We start from the raw sequence: 15832 nt of genomic DNA on the forward strand, positions 1-15832 counted from the left end.
TCTTTCCTAACTCCTTTGCTTACCTTAGCACTGTGCATTTATGCACATCCCTTCAGCAATTACCTTCTCACTAAAAAAACTATTCAATTGAGCATCACAAGTGTGTACCACTCGCATGGACACCCACAAGGCTGCTCAGCGTCCAAGCGAAGCCTGCTGGCTTTCTTGCCATATGTGTCTGTGTCATGATGTTCCACACTGGAGGCTCCAGCTCATGCAAACAAACCAGTGGCACGGGCTTGCTGCTGATAGATAGACTGGAGGTCAAGTTAGGATTTACACAGTGATTTTGGTACAGTTTTATTTGCTAGAGGGTATCAAAGCATTGCAGTCTTCTGGATAGATTGAGTAATATCCTAATCCAAAATGGGCTGGCAATGTCAGCCACAAAATGGTGCTGATACGTTGTTCCAGACTGCTTCAGAAGACTGCGCCAGAGCAGGACCATGCTGAATTAAAAGCATAATCCAGCTAGCCTCAACCCATGTCTTCAGTGACCACCCTGTAGGTGCTTCAGGGCCCAGTTCCTGAAGTACAGCCATACCTGCACACAAGTGCAGCACAGGGCAAGCACCCTCCCTCCTGCAAGAGGCAGCCTTGGATGCTCCTGCCCACCTGCCACCCAGCTACAGGTCAGCAAGTCCAACATCTGGTACAGCATTTTCCATTCAGGAGGGACATCCTGGTTTTGCAGAACATGGTCCCCAGGGTGCAACCTGTGATGAGCCAGCTCTTCGGCTGGGTGCCTCCATGGCAAAGGTGAGCTCCATCAGAGCCGTCTGCCTGCAGATATTCTCCTTGGACTGGATGGAGCTGAAGGGTGCAGGGGCCCAAAGCAAAGTGGGAATAAAAGACGTTGCAGGAGCGACTTCAGGCCTGAGAGAGAAGTAACCAAGGCACTGACAACTTGTGTGGGTTTCGTATGTCTGTTTGCAGTGCTATGTTATGTGTTTAGAAGCTGGTTGTTTCCATAATAACAGCAAGCGCCATATGGCAGCGAGGAGGGTGGTGAGAGGAATGCTCAAGGAAACACAGTATGTTGTTTGACATGTGTGTGCTTCTAGAGGAATAACGTGTCTCGAGCAAGTCCTGCTGCTCCAAACGGGCTGGGGGATTTGCTGCTCTCACCAGAAAAATATCCAAAGCCGTCGGCATTTGTACTGGTGCAATGCCAGTTAATGATGCCTGCCCTTCTCCCATGTTTTCCTGCAGATAGTCCCAGGGATGGGTAAAGGAACTTTTGCTTTACTGGGAGTGATGGTTCTGGATGCACCAGCACAGGGGAATGGCATTTAAACATGGTGTTCATGAGGAAATACAGTTCTGTAAAGGAGTGCTGTGTGAAGCTGAAACCTGCTAGATGCCATATGCTCCATCCATTCATTAATGCTCAGCAAGTAAATAGCAGAAATTTGGAAACCTTTGAAAATACATAGTTCGCAATAATTGTTAAGTAGAGAGTTGGTTGAGCATTTCCAGAGATTAGGGGCATTTTAGTGCATATCTAGGAAGCATCCAGGAAGGTCTCCCCAAATTCCAGCTTTTCCTACCCTTTAATGTATGACTCACATTTCAAGGACTTGTAATTTGCTCCCCACAATCCCACAAAACACCACCAGTCTGAGCAGTACCTTTGCAGCGTGCATATATTTCCACCACAGAAAAATATGAAATTATTTTTTCATAATAGCTGAATGGCTTTTGTGGGATTTTTACTAACATCAGCTCTATAAAATTGCGCCTCTCTTGTTTGAGTCTTAAAGCCATTAATTGTATTTGTATTTGGGTACCTAAAAAGTGATGGCAGGGAGAAGGTCACAATTCTGATTTGGCATTGTAGTTCTGGACTCACTTACAATGCTTTAAACTCCTAACCAACCCAAAAGGCAAGGCTCTTCTCATTTTCATTTTTCTCTTCTTCTCTTTATTGCCTCTAGAGAGAGATTACTGCAGCATATGTGAAAAGCAGCCGATCGGAAGGCTTCTCTTTCGGCAGTTCTGTGAAACTCGACCCGAGCTTGAGTGCTGCATTAGATTCCTTAACTCGGTGGTAAGTCAATTCTTGTGATATTTTGGGGTGCTTCACAGTGCTCTCCTGATGGAGGAGACTCCCCTGACCCCAAGAAATCACTTTCATGGGACGTGATTTTTTGTCTAATACATCTGAACAAGCAGCAGACAGGGCTGACCCCGCCAGCATCCCAGCATCATTGGCAGTAGAGGGGCAGCGCTGCACACGGGGTTGGTACCAGCCTCGGGGAGCGCGAGCCACCGGAGTGGGAGAAAGACAGGCACCCCGGCACAGTGCTGCATAGCCACCCTTCATGTCAACAGCCAAGCAGCTGAGCTGCTGTGAGTAATGTCTTTTGATGTGGCTGAAGCCTGTAGTGCTGGAAGGCACTGGGAGGAAAGGGAAAATGATGAATGGACTGACAAGAGAGGATGAGGAGTATGATAATACTAATGTCTCTTACCAAGCCTTTTCCTCGCTAAACTTCAGGGTGATTTACAAAGGACATCCTGATTGTTATCCTGTTTTTTCAAATAGGAAAACAGGCACAAGGTATAGAAGTGACTTGGTTGAGGTCACTGAGAAACAAATCTGTTCCATTTTCCACCCCAATGAGCTACCCAGCCACTGAGCAACACCCCGCAGCCCCAAGGGACCTGGCACTATTTCCCAGTCTGGCAGCACTTGGCCGTATGTAGTGCCAGCAGGAGAAGCTCTTTACAGTGGCAAAGTCTCTCAGTGGCCTTCTTGCTGGGAGCCTGCAGATAGGTAGAGTGTTGATGAGCCAAAAGGCTAAATTGTACCAGAGAGGAGAGGAAGATGAACTTGTCACTGCTGAGTGTGAGTGTCCAGGGGCTTCGCCCTCTGGCTAGCACTGACAATCAAAAGCAAAAAACGATGAATACCGACAGGAAGAATATTTTTTTGTTTATACCGTGGTGAAGCTATTCTAAAGTATAGGGAGATGTGAGGACTGCACTGAAGTTGCAAAAGTAGGAGTCTGGGAGAGGACATATGGTCACTTGAAGTTTATGTTAGTACTGCAGTGTCTACAGCCAACCCAAAGCATCACAGAAAGTGTTGGATAAAGCTTCTATCTGATATTCCTAGCACTGTTCATGATTTTCCCCTGTGAAAGGTTTAGCCATTGAGGTACATGAAACCACTACATCTGACAAATGCTCTGTGCAGCTGTGCTCAATGCTGGTAGGCAGGAGGACATTTTGGGTACTTTGGATGTGTTTGTCCTGCACCGAACTGGCATCATCTAGTGAGGTGTCTGCCATTGATGGAACACCACGCACCCACTGGGGGAGGCATTCCCGCAGAAATGCCACAAAAGGTGTGACACCCACAGCCCCGAGGAGACAGGCGATAGCTGTCCCTCTAGGAAGCCACAGAAATCCTTTGGGAGACAGCCACAAAAGACTGCTTTCAAGTGGCTTTAACTTCAGACAGAAGAGGCAGAGCCATCCTCAGTTTGGAGAGGGCTAGCAAGGGTCTGTTATTTTCTCACACCTCTGTGGCGTGGCAGGCGTCATATTTTGGTTCCAGCAGCGCCCAGGGGCTGTGGAGAACAAGCCCACATTGTGCAAGCCCTGCACACATCTGGCAGCAGGCGCTCAGGGCGTACAGGTTAAGCTGACAGTGCTAATAACATCTGGGCACAAGGAAACATTACTGTCCCCCACATGTGTCCCTCCAGTGCCACCAGAGCACTGGGTGATAACCTTCGCTGCAGCCCTGCCCGGAGCCTCTCTCAGCCTCTCCCAGCAGCACTGGCTGCCCAGCACATCTCCAGCTGTGGGAATTGAGGGGACTGTGTCACTTCTGTTCTCCGAAGCCCTGCAGAGGCTTGCCAAGCACTGAAACTCCATGTCCTCCCAGCATCCATGCAGCACAGGTGACACTGGTCCGCGAAAGCTTGTGGTGGGACTGGCTTTGTTTTAAAGCTCCCTCTCTGAGCAATCCCGGGCTGATATCCCCAAATCCTTTTGCGAGGGTGTGCTTTGCACACACACACCCTGGTTGCTTTTGCAGCCTGGAGCTGCCCTGCATACCTTTACTGGCCCAGTGTTCTGTTCCTGGTTGCGATCAGACTGGCAGTATGAGGATTTCACAAACAAAATGCCTGCATATGTCTGCATATTTACTCTTTCTCTCTTCTTTTTAACGCTAATTAACAGCAGTCTCTTTTGTTTATTGAGTTCAAATTCTGTACAAGCTTGCTCCAGGACCATGAAAAATCCCTGTATTAGGCAATATTAAGGTTGAGCAACACAGCCCGTAGCCATTAAATTGGATGATTGCTACTGAAATTCACCCAGCTGGGTCACACTATGTTGAGTGAGTAGTTGGATTCAGGCCAAGTCCTGTCTTAGGCAAAAAAGTCCTATAATGAGACCAGGATTTTGACTTTACAGCCCTATTCTGAGACCACCAGGAATGTGAGACCTTTTGGAGACCACCTGCTGTAACAAGCCCCAAGCAGAAAAAGCCAAGAGCCTTCATTTTCTTTTGACTTAGTTATTTTTCTAACAGGAGATGCAAAACTTAGCTTTTGTGTAATATCAAATAAAAAGAAAAAAATAATAGAGGAAAATATTTAGCTGTCCATGAGAGGCTCACTGAGGTTTTTGCGCATTGAGAGGTAGGACCACCTCTCTTTTACAGAGCGCAGCTAAGTGACTTTACCAGGTCACACAGTAAGTCATTGGAAGAAGCCAGTAATTGATGCCTCCCAATTTTTAATACAGTGTTTTACCTAGTGCACTCAACTGCCTGCAAAGAAAGCAGCGATGGGGGCTCCTGGGAGGAAACCAGAGGCTGAGTCAGACACTCAACAACCTACCAACAACCTCCATGCACGTACTTATGTGAGACTACCTGTTGTGAGATCTCTCTCACACCTTTGCCTCCAAAGACTGGTGAAATCAACCAGACCTTGCAGACCAGAATACATAAAGAGAAAAAAAAATCCCCTCTTTGCTGGACATTTATTTCAGCTGTTGGGTGAAATAGCTAAGCTGGTCTGATGTAGTCTCCTGCAAATCTAATTATAGCAGCATCTGGGTTTTTTTGTCTGTAGAGTTAAACAGTCGTTAGGCTGCTTTCTGAAGAAAAAAGGATCTGTATCATTAAATTCTGCATGCATGTAAGTGTGTATTTGTCAGTTCCCTCTCAAACCTGTGAATACCTTGACCAATTTAAACTAGTAATTGAGATTAAAGTGCTCAGAGGCATAAAGTTTCTACATGTTTTCTGAGAACAGTGTTTGGCTAATTAGCCACAATCTACCAATTGTAAAATGGACTACAAAGATATGTTGTTTGTGAGCAGTAGGCCCCAACATTAAATGATAAAAGCCATAAAAATGAAGAGATGCAGAGATTTGCAGTGCAGCCCTGCTGGAGCTGTGGGTGTTTGGTTCCCACCACTGCTGTGGGACCAGTAAGTGGCCATCAGTGTGGCTGGCTGGCTGGGAAATGGGGCAACAGCAAGCCCTTCTCCTAGGTGATACAGTAAGGCTATAAGGAGAGCCATCTCTTAGTATGGATATTATGCAAACAATTTCATGACAAGGGTCCTGATTTGACTAGATAAAATATCTTGTAAGAAGTACCGATGGCTGCAACTTGTGCCTCGGAATGCATTGTGTGCTTATCTGTGTGCATGTCAACACAAAGATCTCCCATGAATAGTTCACCTAACCCTGATGTAGCCATTCAGATGAAGGAACTATGTGAACATAAACTATTATCATTAAAGGGAGATAGATAGTTTAAGACAAAATCAGCCCCCCTATAAGCCCTTAACAAAGAAAGCATGCTTTGCTGTGCTTACAAATATTTTAGCAACATCATACAACTTGCGAGCTGTTGAAAGACAGCCATTACAATAAAGTGTTAGGGGATACATTTCCTGTGCTGAAAGGCTTGCTAGCAAGGAATCTGCTAGCAAGACGCGTTTCCTTCCCCACAGCCCGTGCCTCCAGCACAGGAAAGCAGCAGTTCAGTTCTTGTCCCTGTCCCCTTCTCAACAGCACATTCCCCAGGTACCAGCTCCTGATGTTTCCCTCTCCTCTCCTGTGATTTTTGTGTGCTGTTATAATGAAGACTTTAGCTTCTGGACTCCCTTTCCTGCTTTGTCTACTTACATTCATAAGTCTTTAATTTTTTTTTTCCAGGGGAGGGCTGTTAACATTTTAATGTGGTCCAGATTTACACTGACTAGAGGAGAATGTGGCTAATTCTGGTCAAAGAGAAAAGAACCTGATATTATTTTCTCTCTAACCTGTACGATATTATTCTTTGCACTGAAGTCGCACAAAAATACATCCTCTGGAGGAAAATAGCCCCGCTGCCTCTCCAGGTTGTTTCTGCTTGTGCTATTCAGGCACGGGAGGCTGAGAGTGAAAGGCACAGTCCTCTCAGGTGGACTTTTCAGCTGAATGCTTCACTAGACATTACACTTATCTGGGGTAGAACGATGAGCGAGCATCCATTTAATGCCATTTGTAAAAACCCTGTCTCGCTGTTAGGGAGATTTCGTTTGGTTAAGTCCCTTACATGGTATATAAACCATCTGTGTATTTGTGTCTTAAAGCTGTTCAAGGCTTTTTCCATCAGAAATGCCAGTTTGTTGATATCAACAAACTCATTAACTCAAAATGTGTTTTTAAACAGTCAAAAGGGCTCTTTTTGCCCTGTGTTTAAATAAGAAAAATGTGGTTTCAAGTTCACTTTTCATTTAGAAATGCGACTTATTATGAATCCCAGCTGTTTGGGTTTTGCCTTCCAGTTTTCAGTCACAGATTTTAAATCTCCAGCAGAGGCAAGTGCCCGGGCAGTCACTGGAGCACAGAGCAATAACAGGGCAGAGCCTGGAGTCTGAGGAAGGAGTGAGCAGGAGCTGGAGCAGAGAGAGTTGCTGGGCATAACAGAGGAGGTAGCTGAGAAAGCAGAGGTGTAAAACTGGGACCAAAATGCCACTACCCTCCTGCAGATGCTCAGAAGGTGACACACGCTCCTGACTTATACCAAGAAGCTGAAAACACTCTGGTGAGAGTGTCTGTTCCCATCTCCATCTTCTGATGGGTGTGAGGGACCGACTCCTGTGGCCACGCCACAATCCCACAGACAACCAGAAGCTACCTGCCAGGAAGAGAGTCCTCCCAGATCTGCAGAGAGATCCCTTTGGCTCCGTTTTTCCATTTGCACGTATTTTTAAGCCATGGAGTTTCAGGAGCTCAAAGAAAATCAAACACTAGATAAAACAATGTGTCAGAATTAAGGTTGCTGATGCGAGCCCCTGCTGGCTGCCTGCGCCGTTGCCCTGGCAATGTTCTCCATCGGTCACAGGCACCCTCCAGCCCCCGAACTTCTGGCTCAGCTGTCCCTGAGCCCACAGCCCTGTCCCACAGCCAGCTGTGGCTGGACATTATTCCCTTTCCCAATTAAAGTGCATTTTCCCATCTGATCTCACTCAGCCCATCCCAAGGGCAGCTGCTCCGAAGGGAAGGACGCTTCGCACCCCATGCCCCATTCAGCCAGGGTTGCTTCTAGGGAAGCAGGAGCCACCAAAGTAACTAATACCTCCAAAACAGCAGCCAAAAAAAAAAGTTAACAACAAACAGCAGCCAGCCCACATCCTCTTGCCATTTGGACTGAAGGATCAGCGCCTGCCCACAGAAAGAGCGTTCCCTGCAGCTTGTCCCATGCAGTCAGGGTGATCATAAATCCTCCCCTCATTTATGAGCTATGAATAGGGCCCTGTCTGACCTAACTAGGGCATGGAGAAGCTATTAGACTTCAGAGCAGGAGCCTTGAAACATGCCTGGATTCATCAAAGGAATAATGGAAAATATTTTGTTCCACATGGATTTTAAGTAATGATGTTATTTCTAGCAATTAGGGATTTGCAAACTGTAGCTGTGCTTTTGAGTGTTGTGGAAGAAGGGGATGTATCTTGTGATTTAAGCACAAGATTGAGAATTGAGGGCCTTGGTATGCTTCCCAGGCATGCAGCAGAGTGAGCATGGGGATGTCACTCTGCCTCTCTCCATGGATAATTCTTCCTGCAGTAGCAGTCCGTGGCTGAAAATGTGCCAGTATCTGTTGCTGAATAGCTCAAAAGTGGCACTGAAGGGAGAAAAAATAATGAACTTAGAAACAAAATTAAATGGGCTTCTACTACTTGAACTACAGTGAAATCAATGCTGTTCACAGTTGGAGCTCATGGTTCTTCTCACATCCTTACTTGTCTGTCACTTCCTACCTTCACCACCACAGTGCTGCACTTTCTGAGGATGTCAAATGCAAGTATAATTAAACTTTCCTTTTATTCCTTCCCAACTATCTTGAGATAAAATTAGATACTCTGTGTGTGTGTGTGTGTGTGTGCGCGCGCACATTTAGCTCTGCATATGTTGGATCCCATCAAGAATTGCATTTCAAAACACTGATCCATTTCCTGCTAAACTTGTGTCTCCTTTTGCTTTGTCCTGATGGGATGTAAATGTAATAGGGTATCTGTGCTAAAAAGGATACAGATTTTTTTGACACCTAACTTGGTGTGCTTCAAATGGCAGATGATGACTTTGAATCAGGTTTTATTACTAGGATTCAGAGTGTAAAAGCAAAAGAAGGAGAGAGAAATGGTCATTATTGGATAAATTGTAAATAGCATTCAATGGAGGACTCAGAATACCTCCTAGATACCTCCATGCTAAGGCAATGCCAAGGAGTTCTCCCTTCTTTGCAATCTTCTGCACAGATAGTTACATTTCAATACAACTATTTTCTTTTATTAAAATACATTATTTCTGTTTTCTTTTATATGAAAAACACCTAGCTAACCATAAACTGTAAGAACCAAATAAGATACAATTTTCACCTTTAAAAAATTGTTCCTTCTGTTACTCTTGCCATCGCTTTATCCCCTAGCAAGGAATTATGGAGAAAAATGCTGTTAAAATTCTGTAGACATTTGAGAGTGTCTGTGCTTTAAGAGCTGAAATGACCCATACTCAGATACCATCTAAAAGAACAGGAAATTGGATGAAAGATATTTTTAAACCCTTGTATTAAATTTTATGAGAACTTACTTAATCAGTTCATCCCCAAAATGGTGACTAAGAGAGAAGTACTGCACTTGTCGATTTTAGCTTTCAGTGTATTTTTCATCAGCAATACAGGTTTCTCTGTTATTTGCGGTCATTGTCATTTCCCAAACCAAATCAGATAGTAGTTCTAGATTGTTCAAACAACCTGCTATGTATGTGTATAAAGATGTAGCTTCAGACTTAAGCTGCAATAGCGAAATCAGCACTGTCCAGATACATGGCTAATAGCATTATTGCTACATTATGGTTTTCATGTCATTCCTAGGTCTGCTTAGCTAGGGTATCCATTACAGCCTTCAGATTTATTGCATCAAGCTCGGAGCAGTTCATATGTCTTCCAGTGGGCAATAGTTCTGAAATTTGTTTGTCCAAGTGTTTGCCAGTTCAGTCTGATTTACCTTTTTTTTTTCTTTTAACTTCCTCCTCATTTATCATTTCAGACAGCTTGTATTGGACCAGGTTACTTAATTGGTTTGGCAGGACTTTCTGGGATCCTTTTTCGAATACAAGCAGTCATGAAAGTTGTTAGGCTGTCGTCTTCTTTTATTTTATTCTGGAAAATATTTTCATCCTAAGGCTAAAGCTGGGCAGTGCCAAGTGGGAATTTCTCTAAGAACTTGTCGTCATTTAGTCACTGGAGTCCCACGCAGCATGTGTTTCCTTCAAACGCCTCCCATGGATCCAAAATTCCATGGATTAATGTCTTTGTGGTGCACAAGTAATGCTTCCTTTGATTCTTACGTAAAAGTTGTCCTGAAACTCATCAAAAGTTGGTAATACTACAATACATCGGATAGTCAGAATTTTTAAATGTAGCTAAACTTTGTGTGGGGGAAGGTGGAGCTCTCTTTTTTAATGTACTGGGGAAGTCAAAGAGAATTTTGCCTACAGTTTCTATTCCTCTAAATGGTCACTCATGTTTTATCTTGGTCCTAAGACACGCACCTAAGAAATCGGCTCTTTAATCTGCCTTCTTGGAGGGACGGAGTCGCTAAAAGTGATGGGCAAATCTCTTTGCTTTGCAGGAGTGTTAGACCAAGGGGAAGTGTCAGACTAAGGGGAAGGACACATTTGACCAAAAAGACAATCTACTGAAGGAGTTCACCTGGTGCTTGAACTACCATTGTGGCAAGAATTAACAAACATTCACTTTCTCTGCTACTCAAAGAAATAATTTTACCTTCTGTGTCCATCTTCCCTTTGAGCAAAACCAAATAAAATTGCCATCTCTATTCACTGACTGCTTTCTGAAAGCTGGCTTGCAAGGCTATAAATTGTAAATGAATTACATTTTATTGGTGTTAATTAAAGACATAATCTCAGCACTAGGGTTTGGTCAAAATACAGTGGAAGATTTTTAACAGGATTGTGTGTATGGGTTTTACTTCCATCAGAAAATGGTATTTATCCTTCAGATTTTTCAGACAGAGCGTTCCATTAAGGCCACATCCAAAATGAAGTTATAATGGTGAAATATGAGCACAAATATTGACTTTTTTTTTTATATCTGTTCCAGGCAGAATATGAAATTGCTCCAGATGAAAAGCTGGGAGAGAAAGGAAAGGAAATCATGATGAAATACCTCACCCCAGAGGTAAAGTGACATTACTGAAGGAATGCTGCAAGGCACATCTTTGCTAAACAAGGTTGTTATAGGCTTTGTAAACCAGAGTCCTAAAATTTATGGTGGTCATCTCCAGTGAATACACCTGCAAGTCTTATACAAACAGTCAGAAAAAAAATTATAATCCAATCCAGCAATTGATTTCTAAGGATGAACTTGAGTTTAGCAGGGGCTTAATTCATCTGTGGATGAGCAGGGGGATTCTCTGGTCTCTCCTCAGTGTGCAAAGCTGTACATCGTGGTGTAATGCAAGAGACCTCAGCTACCAATAGTTGCCACAATTACTTCCTGTCCAGCTCAAAAGAGGTGGTGGCATTTCATATACTGTTGTGTAGAAAACGCCAGCAAAAACAGTCTTTGGTAACAGACACTGTATTTTGGTACAAAAATACCCCACCACTGTTTGCCCCAGGGTAGCCAGGGGCATGCAAGACGGACAGCGTGTAGCAGCTGTGTCCACAGGGTGGCATTCCAAACAGAACTCCAAAACTGCTTCGGGAATTTTGGACAGGCTGCACTGGGACTAACCCTTTTTTGAGGGGACTTTTGGTCACTTCCTGACCGCATTTAACCTCTGCAACAAAAGTCACTGCCAGTAAGCAATAAACATCCAACTTCAAACACAAGAACAATCCTAGGATTTTTCCTAAGTTGCTTTCATAAGAGTAATCAAGATGTACAATTGCTGCTTCCACTGTTTTACAAGTGAAATAAGTTTGACCTTCGGGAGAATTAATTTCATTTTTGGCAGATGTCTTTCTAAAGTGTTTAAATGGTACAATATGTTTTGAAGGTGCGGGAGCAGAGCAGACCACTTTTTTTCCAGTCAGTCATTTTCCTACAATAAATTTCAATGCATACTTTCGGTTATCTCAGACTGCATTTTGGGATCTGGTTTCATTTACTGAGCCTGGCTAATTTCATGTGCAGCCATTTAGCACTGCCAGTATGAGTTCCTGCTGCCCGTTCATTAGGGGCATGAAGTTCCACTGGTTTTTAAATCCACCAACATGACCATTTATCTTAAATTTTCTGTCAACAGAGGAATGAGGGAAAAATACTAAGGGAAAATATTTCCCACTGCTCTAGTTCTCATCTGGAAATGGAGAAGAGCATTTTGCTGATAGCAGGACTAGTTAAGTGAGAGAAGGATAGTGCTGCTTCATTTCGGATGGTCTTGGTGCAGGTTTCCAGATGCCAAATCCCTTCCCTGCTGACTCATGGCTCTCCTGCCATCCTTGTCCATTTGCCAGCAGCCCCATAGTGCAGCAGAAGCATATGGAATAATTTAGTGAGGTAAGTGAATGTGCAGTGAAGACCAATCTGAGAGCAGTTTCTTCTTCATCAGGAAAAAATGGTGTTGCAGGAAGGGAAATCACTGGGATTCCAGAGCTGGAGTTTCCATTCTCTGCCATGCTCTGCACTTCATATTTGACCTGTGTACCTGGTTTCTCAGTGTGTAAAATAGGAACAGGATATTTACAGTCTGTTTTGAAACTTTTCTGGTATTTGCAAGTTACCTTAATGTCTTTGGGCAGAAGGAAACACAAAGTTTTGCTCCTTCACTTGTAATCTAAAACTGCCTCCCTGGTGGTGATGCTTTAATGTCTGCATTGGTCTCACTGCACTTTTTTTTTCTTAATGGGAAACTTCTGCTTCTTCCCGGAGGGATGTTTAAGCCCTGTGTAGCAGAAAATGTTCCTAGAGGCAAGGTTGACTATGCAATAGCAATGAGTTGAATGCTAGATTCTCTAACAGATCTCCCATGCAACAAATACTTAAAAAACTAGAGCAAGCCCTGGATTAATTGAATTTCTTTTTAGATGCCTAACTAAGGTCCTCAGATTAGGAGTTCAGACAGCCTAGTGTCCTTTCTCATCGAGAAAGAGAAATAAGAACCTCCAAAGGAGAAATTTTAAGCCATTAGAAGTCAATGATTCAAAGCCAGGTTAGATGCTTGCAGTCAAGAAGGAACCAAATGGGCTATCATCCTCACCAGCAAAGAAACCTTTTCTTTAGGAGCTGCATTTCTCCATTTAGTTATCAGTCCCTTGAAAGATACAAAGTGCTGCTGATTCCAAAGTCTTCTGCTTTCAGAGGAACACTTCTTTTAAGTAGGTGTGTGTCTGTGCTTCAAAGAACTTGATTGTCTTGATATAAAAATAGTGTGACATCCAGCTTGACTAATAGAATAAAATTATAGGTTTAGTTCTTGGACAGATAATTCAGTATTATAATGTGAGGAGTATTTTTCCCTGAGTGCATGATCAGAAGCAAAATAAAAACAAGAAGTAGACTTCATGCTCTTTAATATTTATAAATGATTTTTAGTTCTTGCTTAGATTTCTAGATGTCATACATATTTAACATACAATGTGTCAGTATATCATAATTCTAAAGTGCATTCATTTGCATAGGGAACATGCACTTTATTTAATAAAACATATACTACTTGCGCAGCAGAAAGGAAAAGAAAACACTTTTCCAGATGAATAGACATCACACCAGTACTTACAGCCTCACGTGACTCACGCACCACTGTCTGCAAGATGGTGCACAATTAGCAGACTCAAACGTTTGGGAGCAGTGAATTCCCACATAAGAGCTCTGTGTGAGAACATTCAGCATCAGCCCCAAGGCCGGTAAACAAACTCAGCACTTGCCAAGATCGTTGAGGGGGGGAGGCACTTTTTCACATAATCCAAATTCAGGCTCTTCACAGCTTTAACATCCTGAACATCCTGTACGTGATTGCTGGGGAAGTTGACAAGAGGTGTAGCAGCATTTTGTCATGGTGGATGCCAGGGATGTCACGAGCAGGTCAGGCTTCCACTATCTCCCTGGCCTACAGGCAACAGTGATGACAAATTCTGAATGTGTGCTGGCACCTGGAAGGGAAAATGGGTGCTTTAGGCCTCTTGAAAAAGTGGCATGTAGGAACAACCTCCCTAGGCTGGGATGTGGTAGAGTCCTCATCACTGGAGGTTTTCAAGATGCTATTGGACAGGGTGCTAGGTGATCTCATCGAGGCTCACTTTCGCACGAAAGGTTGGACCAGATGATCTTTAAAGGCCCCTTCCAACCTGAGCTGTTTTATGATTCTATGTATTCAGGTCCTTACCTAGGAAGACATTAGTATTCCCTCTCTCTTGCCTACAGTTCATTGAAACATTCATATCCAACAGGCCATTATGAACTATTTGATGGGAGAGAAATGTAAGGAGTCTATGTGATCTTCACACTGAGGATGCCAAAATACAAGCATTTTCATGGCTTCCTTAGCAGCTTCACTTGAGTGGGAAGCAGGAGAGGGAAAACCCACAGAAGAAGTGTCCTGTAGTTGAAGACACCCTCCATCCTTGAAACATGCTCTGAAGAATTATTAACCTACTTCTCCAAGGAGGTTCAGCTGTGAGCTGTCTAATCCTCAGGGGCTATGTGGGTATGAGCACTGGTGAGAGGGCCTTGACCATTAAGATGAAGAGACCCAGCACGGTGTGTTCCACTTCAGTGCTGTAATCTGAAGGGAACTCCACCTGCAGGCTGCCTTTGCTTAACACGAGCAGCACAATGGTTGCCACACTGGCAAGATCAATGACTAGAGTCTTGCTTCTTCAAGAGAGGCTTTAACAGTTTCCATGAAAAAGGCACTTAAAGCTGCCTTCTTGACTTAATAAGCCCATAGGGCAAAAGTCCAACCCACAGGAAGTCTAAAATTTCTGAGGTTGTGAAATATGATGGTAAAACTGCTAAAATGAGTTGGTCACAAATACTTCTTTCCCGGCTTTTCCTAATCTCAGCAGCTGAGTGGGAACTTTTCAGTTTTAGTTCTGTCTGTAAATGTAAAAGCCCTCAGTGCTTCATGGAACAGTTGAGTTAAGCTGAACCCAGCCAGGCTGCTGGCTACCTGGCTGCTTCTTTTACTGGGAAAGCAAAGAGATATGTTTACCTTTTTACTGCTTTTAAATTAGAGTTTGCATCTCCATGCAGCATTTTTTCCTTCCTGCCTTACAGCTGCCATGCTATACTCTACTAAATCACTAGCTCATTATTTTCTTTTTCACTGTAAATCACCTTGAGATACTTTGAGAGACACTATATAAAACTAAATTGATTTGAAATGGCTCTTAAGGCAGTCTCCATATGCCATTATAGTTTATATTTGGACTCAGCTGCGTACTGAAAATGTTGCTGAATAGGATGTCTGATGTGTGTTGTTATCCCCATTAATATACTTCACGGAATATGAAGAACAGCAACAGCATTAGTTTTCTTATCCGAATTCCTGTTCAGTCTCCTCTCCTCCAGGAAATGCACAGAATAAAGGCCATGTTTGCAATTTCTTTCTTTGCTGCAAGCAGTTAGCTGGACACAGCAATAACCTCCTTACTCCAGTCTAAGGCTAGCAATGGGTATTTTGCTAAATGAAAATATGTCTTTGTTTTTATGAACAATTACGGGATAAGGAAGGGAGGGAAAAGTCCCGTGAAAGGAAAAGAGCAGTACCTGGCCTTCCACTTGTCTACTGGCTAAAATGTGCTCTTCTCGCAAATAATTTGTTTATGGAGAAGAAAACATCTATGTAATATGGGTGAGATGAAATTAAAATTATATATGCACCCTTCTGCTGGACAAAGCCACACAGATGAGTCCGGGCTCCTGTTCACAAACACCCTCTCTCAGCCCTGTGCATTGGCAAAGAGTAGTTTTCTTTCTGCGCACAGTTGCTTTAATCTTGATGCCAAGGATCTTTGCCTTCAGTTGCTGTCTCCTTGAGATTTCTTTCCCCCTTCCTATTTTCACAACCAAAATAAATGCAAACTTCAGCACTTGTATTTCTGAGTGAGTCATCTTCGCTGATCACTAAAGCCTTCCATCTCCCATAAGGAAAGTTTCATGTATCACTTTTTAATGATTCTGGCTGAATCCTGGAAGGGCAGGTCATACCATACTAAGAATTTGACTCAAGTACTGAGAGCTCCTCCTCTAACTGTTTAGTTTTACTAGGGAATGTGTTATAATTAGTTTTTTGAATGGACAGACCAAAAGCTGAATGTCACTGTAAGGGAAGCTC

The 15832-nt window shown here is 43.4% G+C and overlaps 1 protein-coding gene across 1 annotated transcript in view; it reads left to right on the plus strand.

Annotated features, from left to right (window-relative positions):
- GRK5 (G protein-coupled receptor kinase 5) overlaps positions 1–15832 on the plus strand; it is a 174378-nt gene that overhangs the window by 108683 nt on the left and 49863 nt on the right. The window contains exons 3-4 of the mRNA XM_009641436.2: positions 1938–2050; positions 10651–10728. Coding sequence (XP_009639731.2) covers positions 1938–2050; positions 10651–10728 — 191 coding nt within the window. The remainder of the gene's footprint in view (positions 1–1937; positions 2051–10650; positions 10729–15832) is intronic.

The sequence above is a fragment of the Egretta garzetta genome, unplaced genomic scaffold (assembly GCF_000687185.1).
Source record: "Egretta garzetta isolate BGI_Z169 unplaced genomic scaffold, ASM68718v1 scaffold486, whole genome shotgun sequence".
In the NCBI taxonomy this organism is placed as follows: Eukaryota; Metazoa; Chordata; class Aves; order Pelecaniformes; family Ardeidae; genus Egretta; species Egretta garzetta.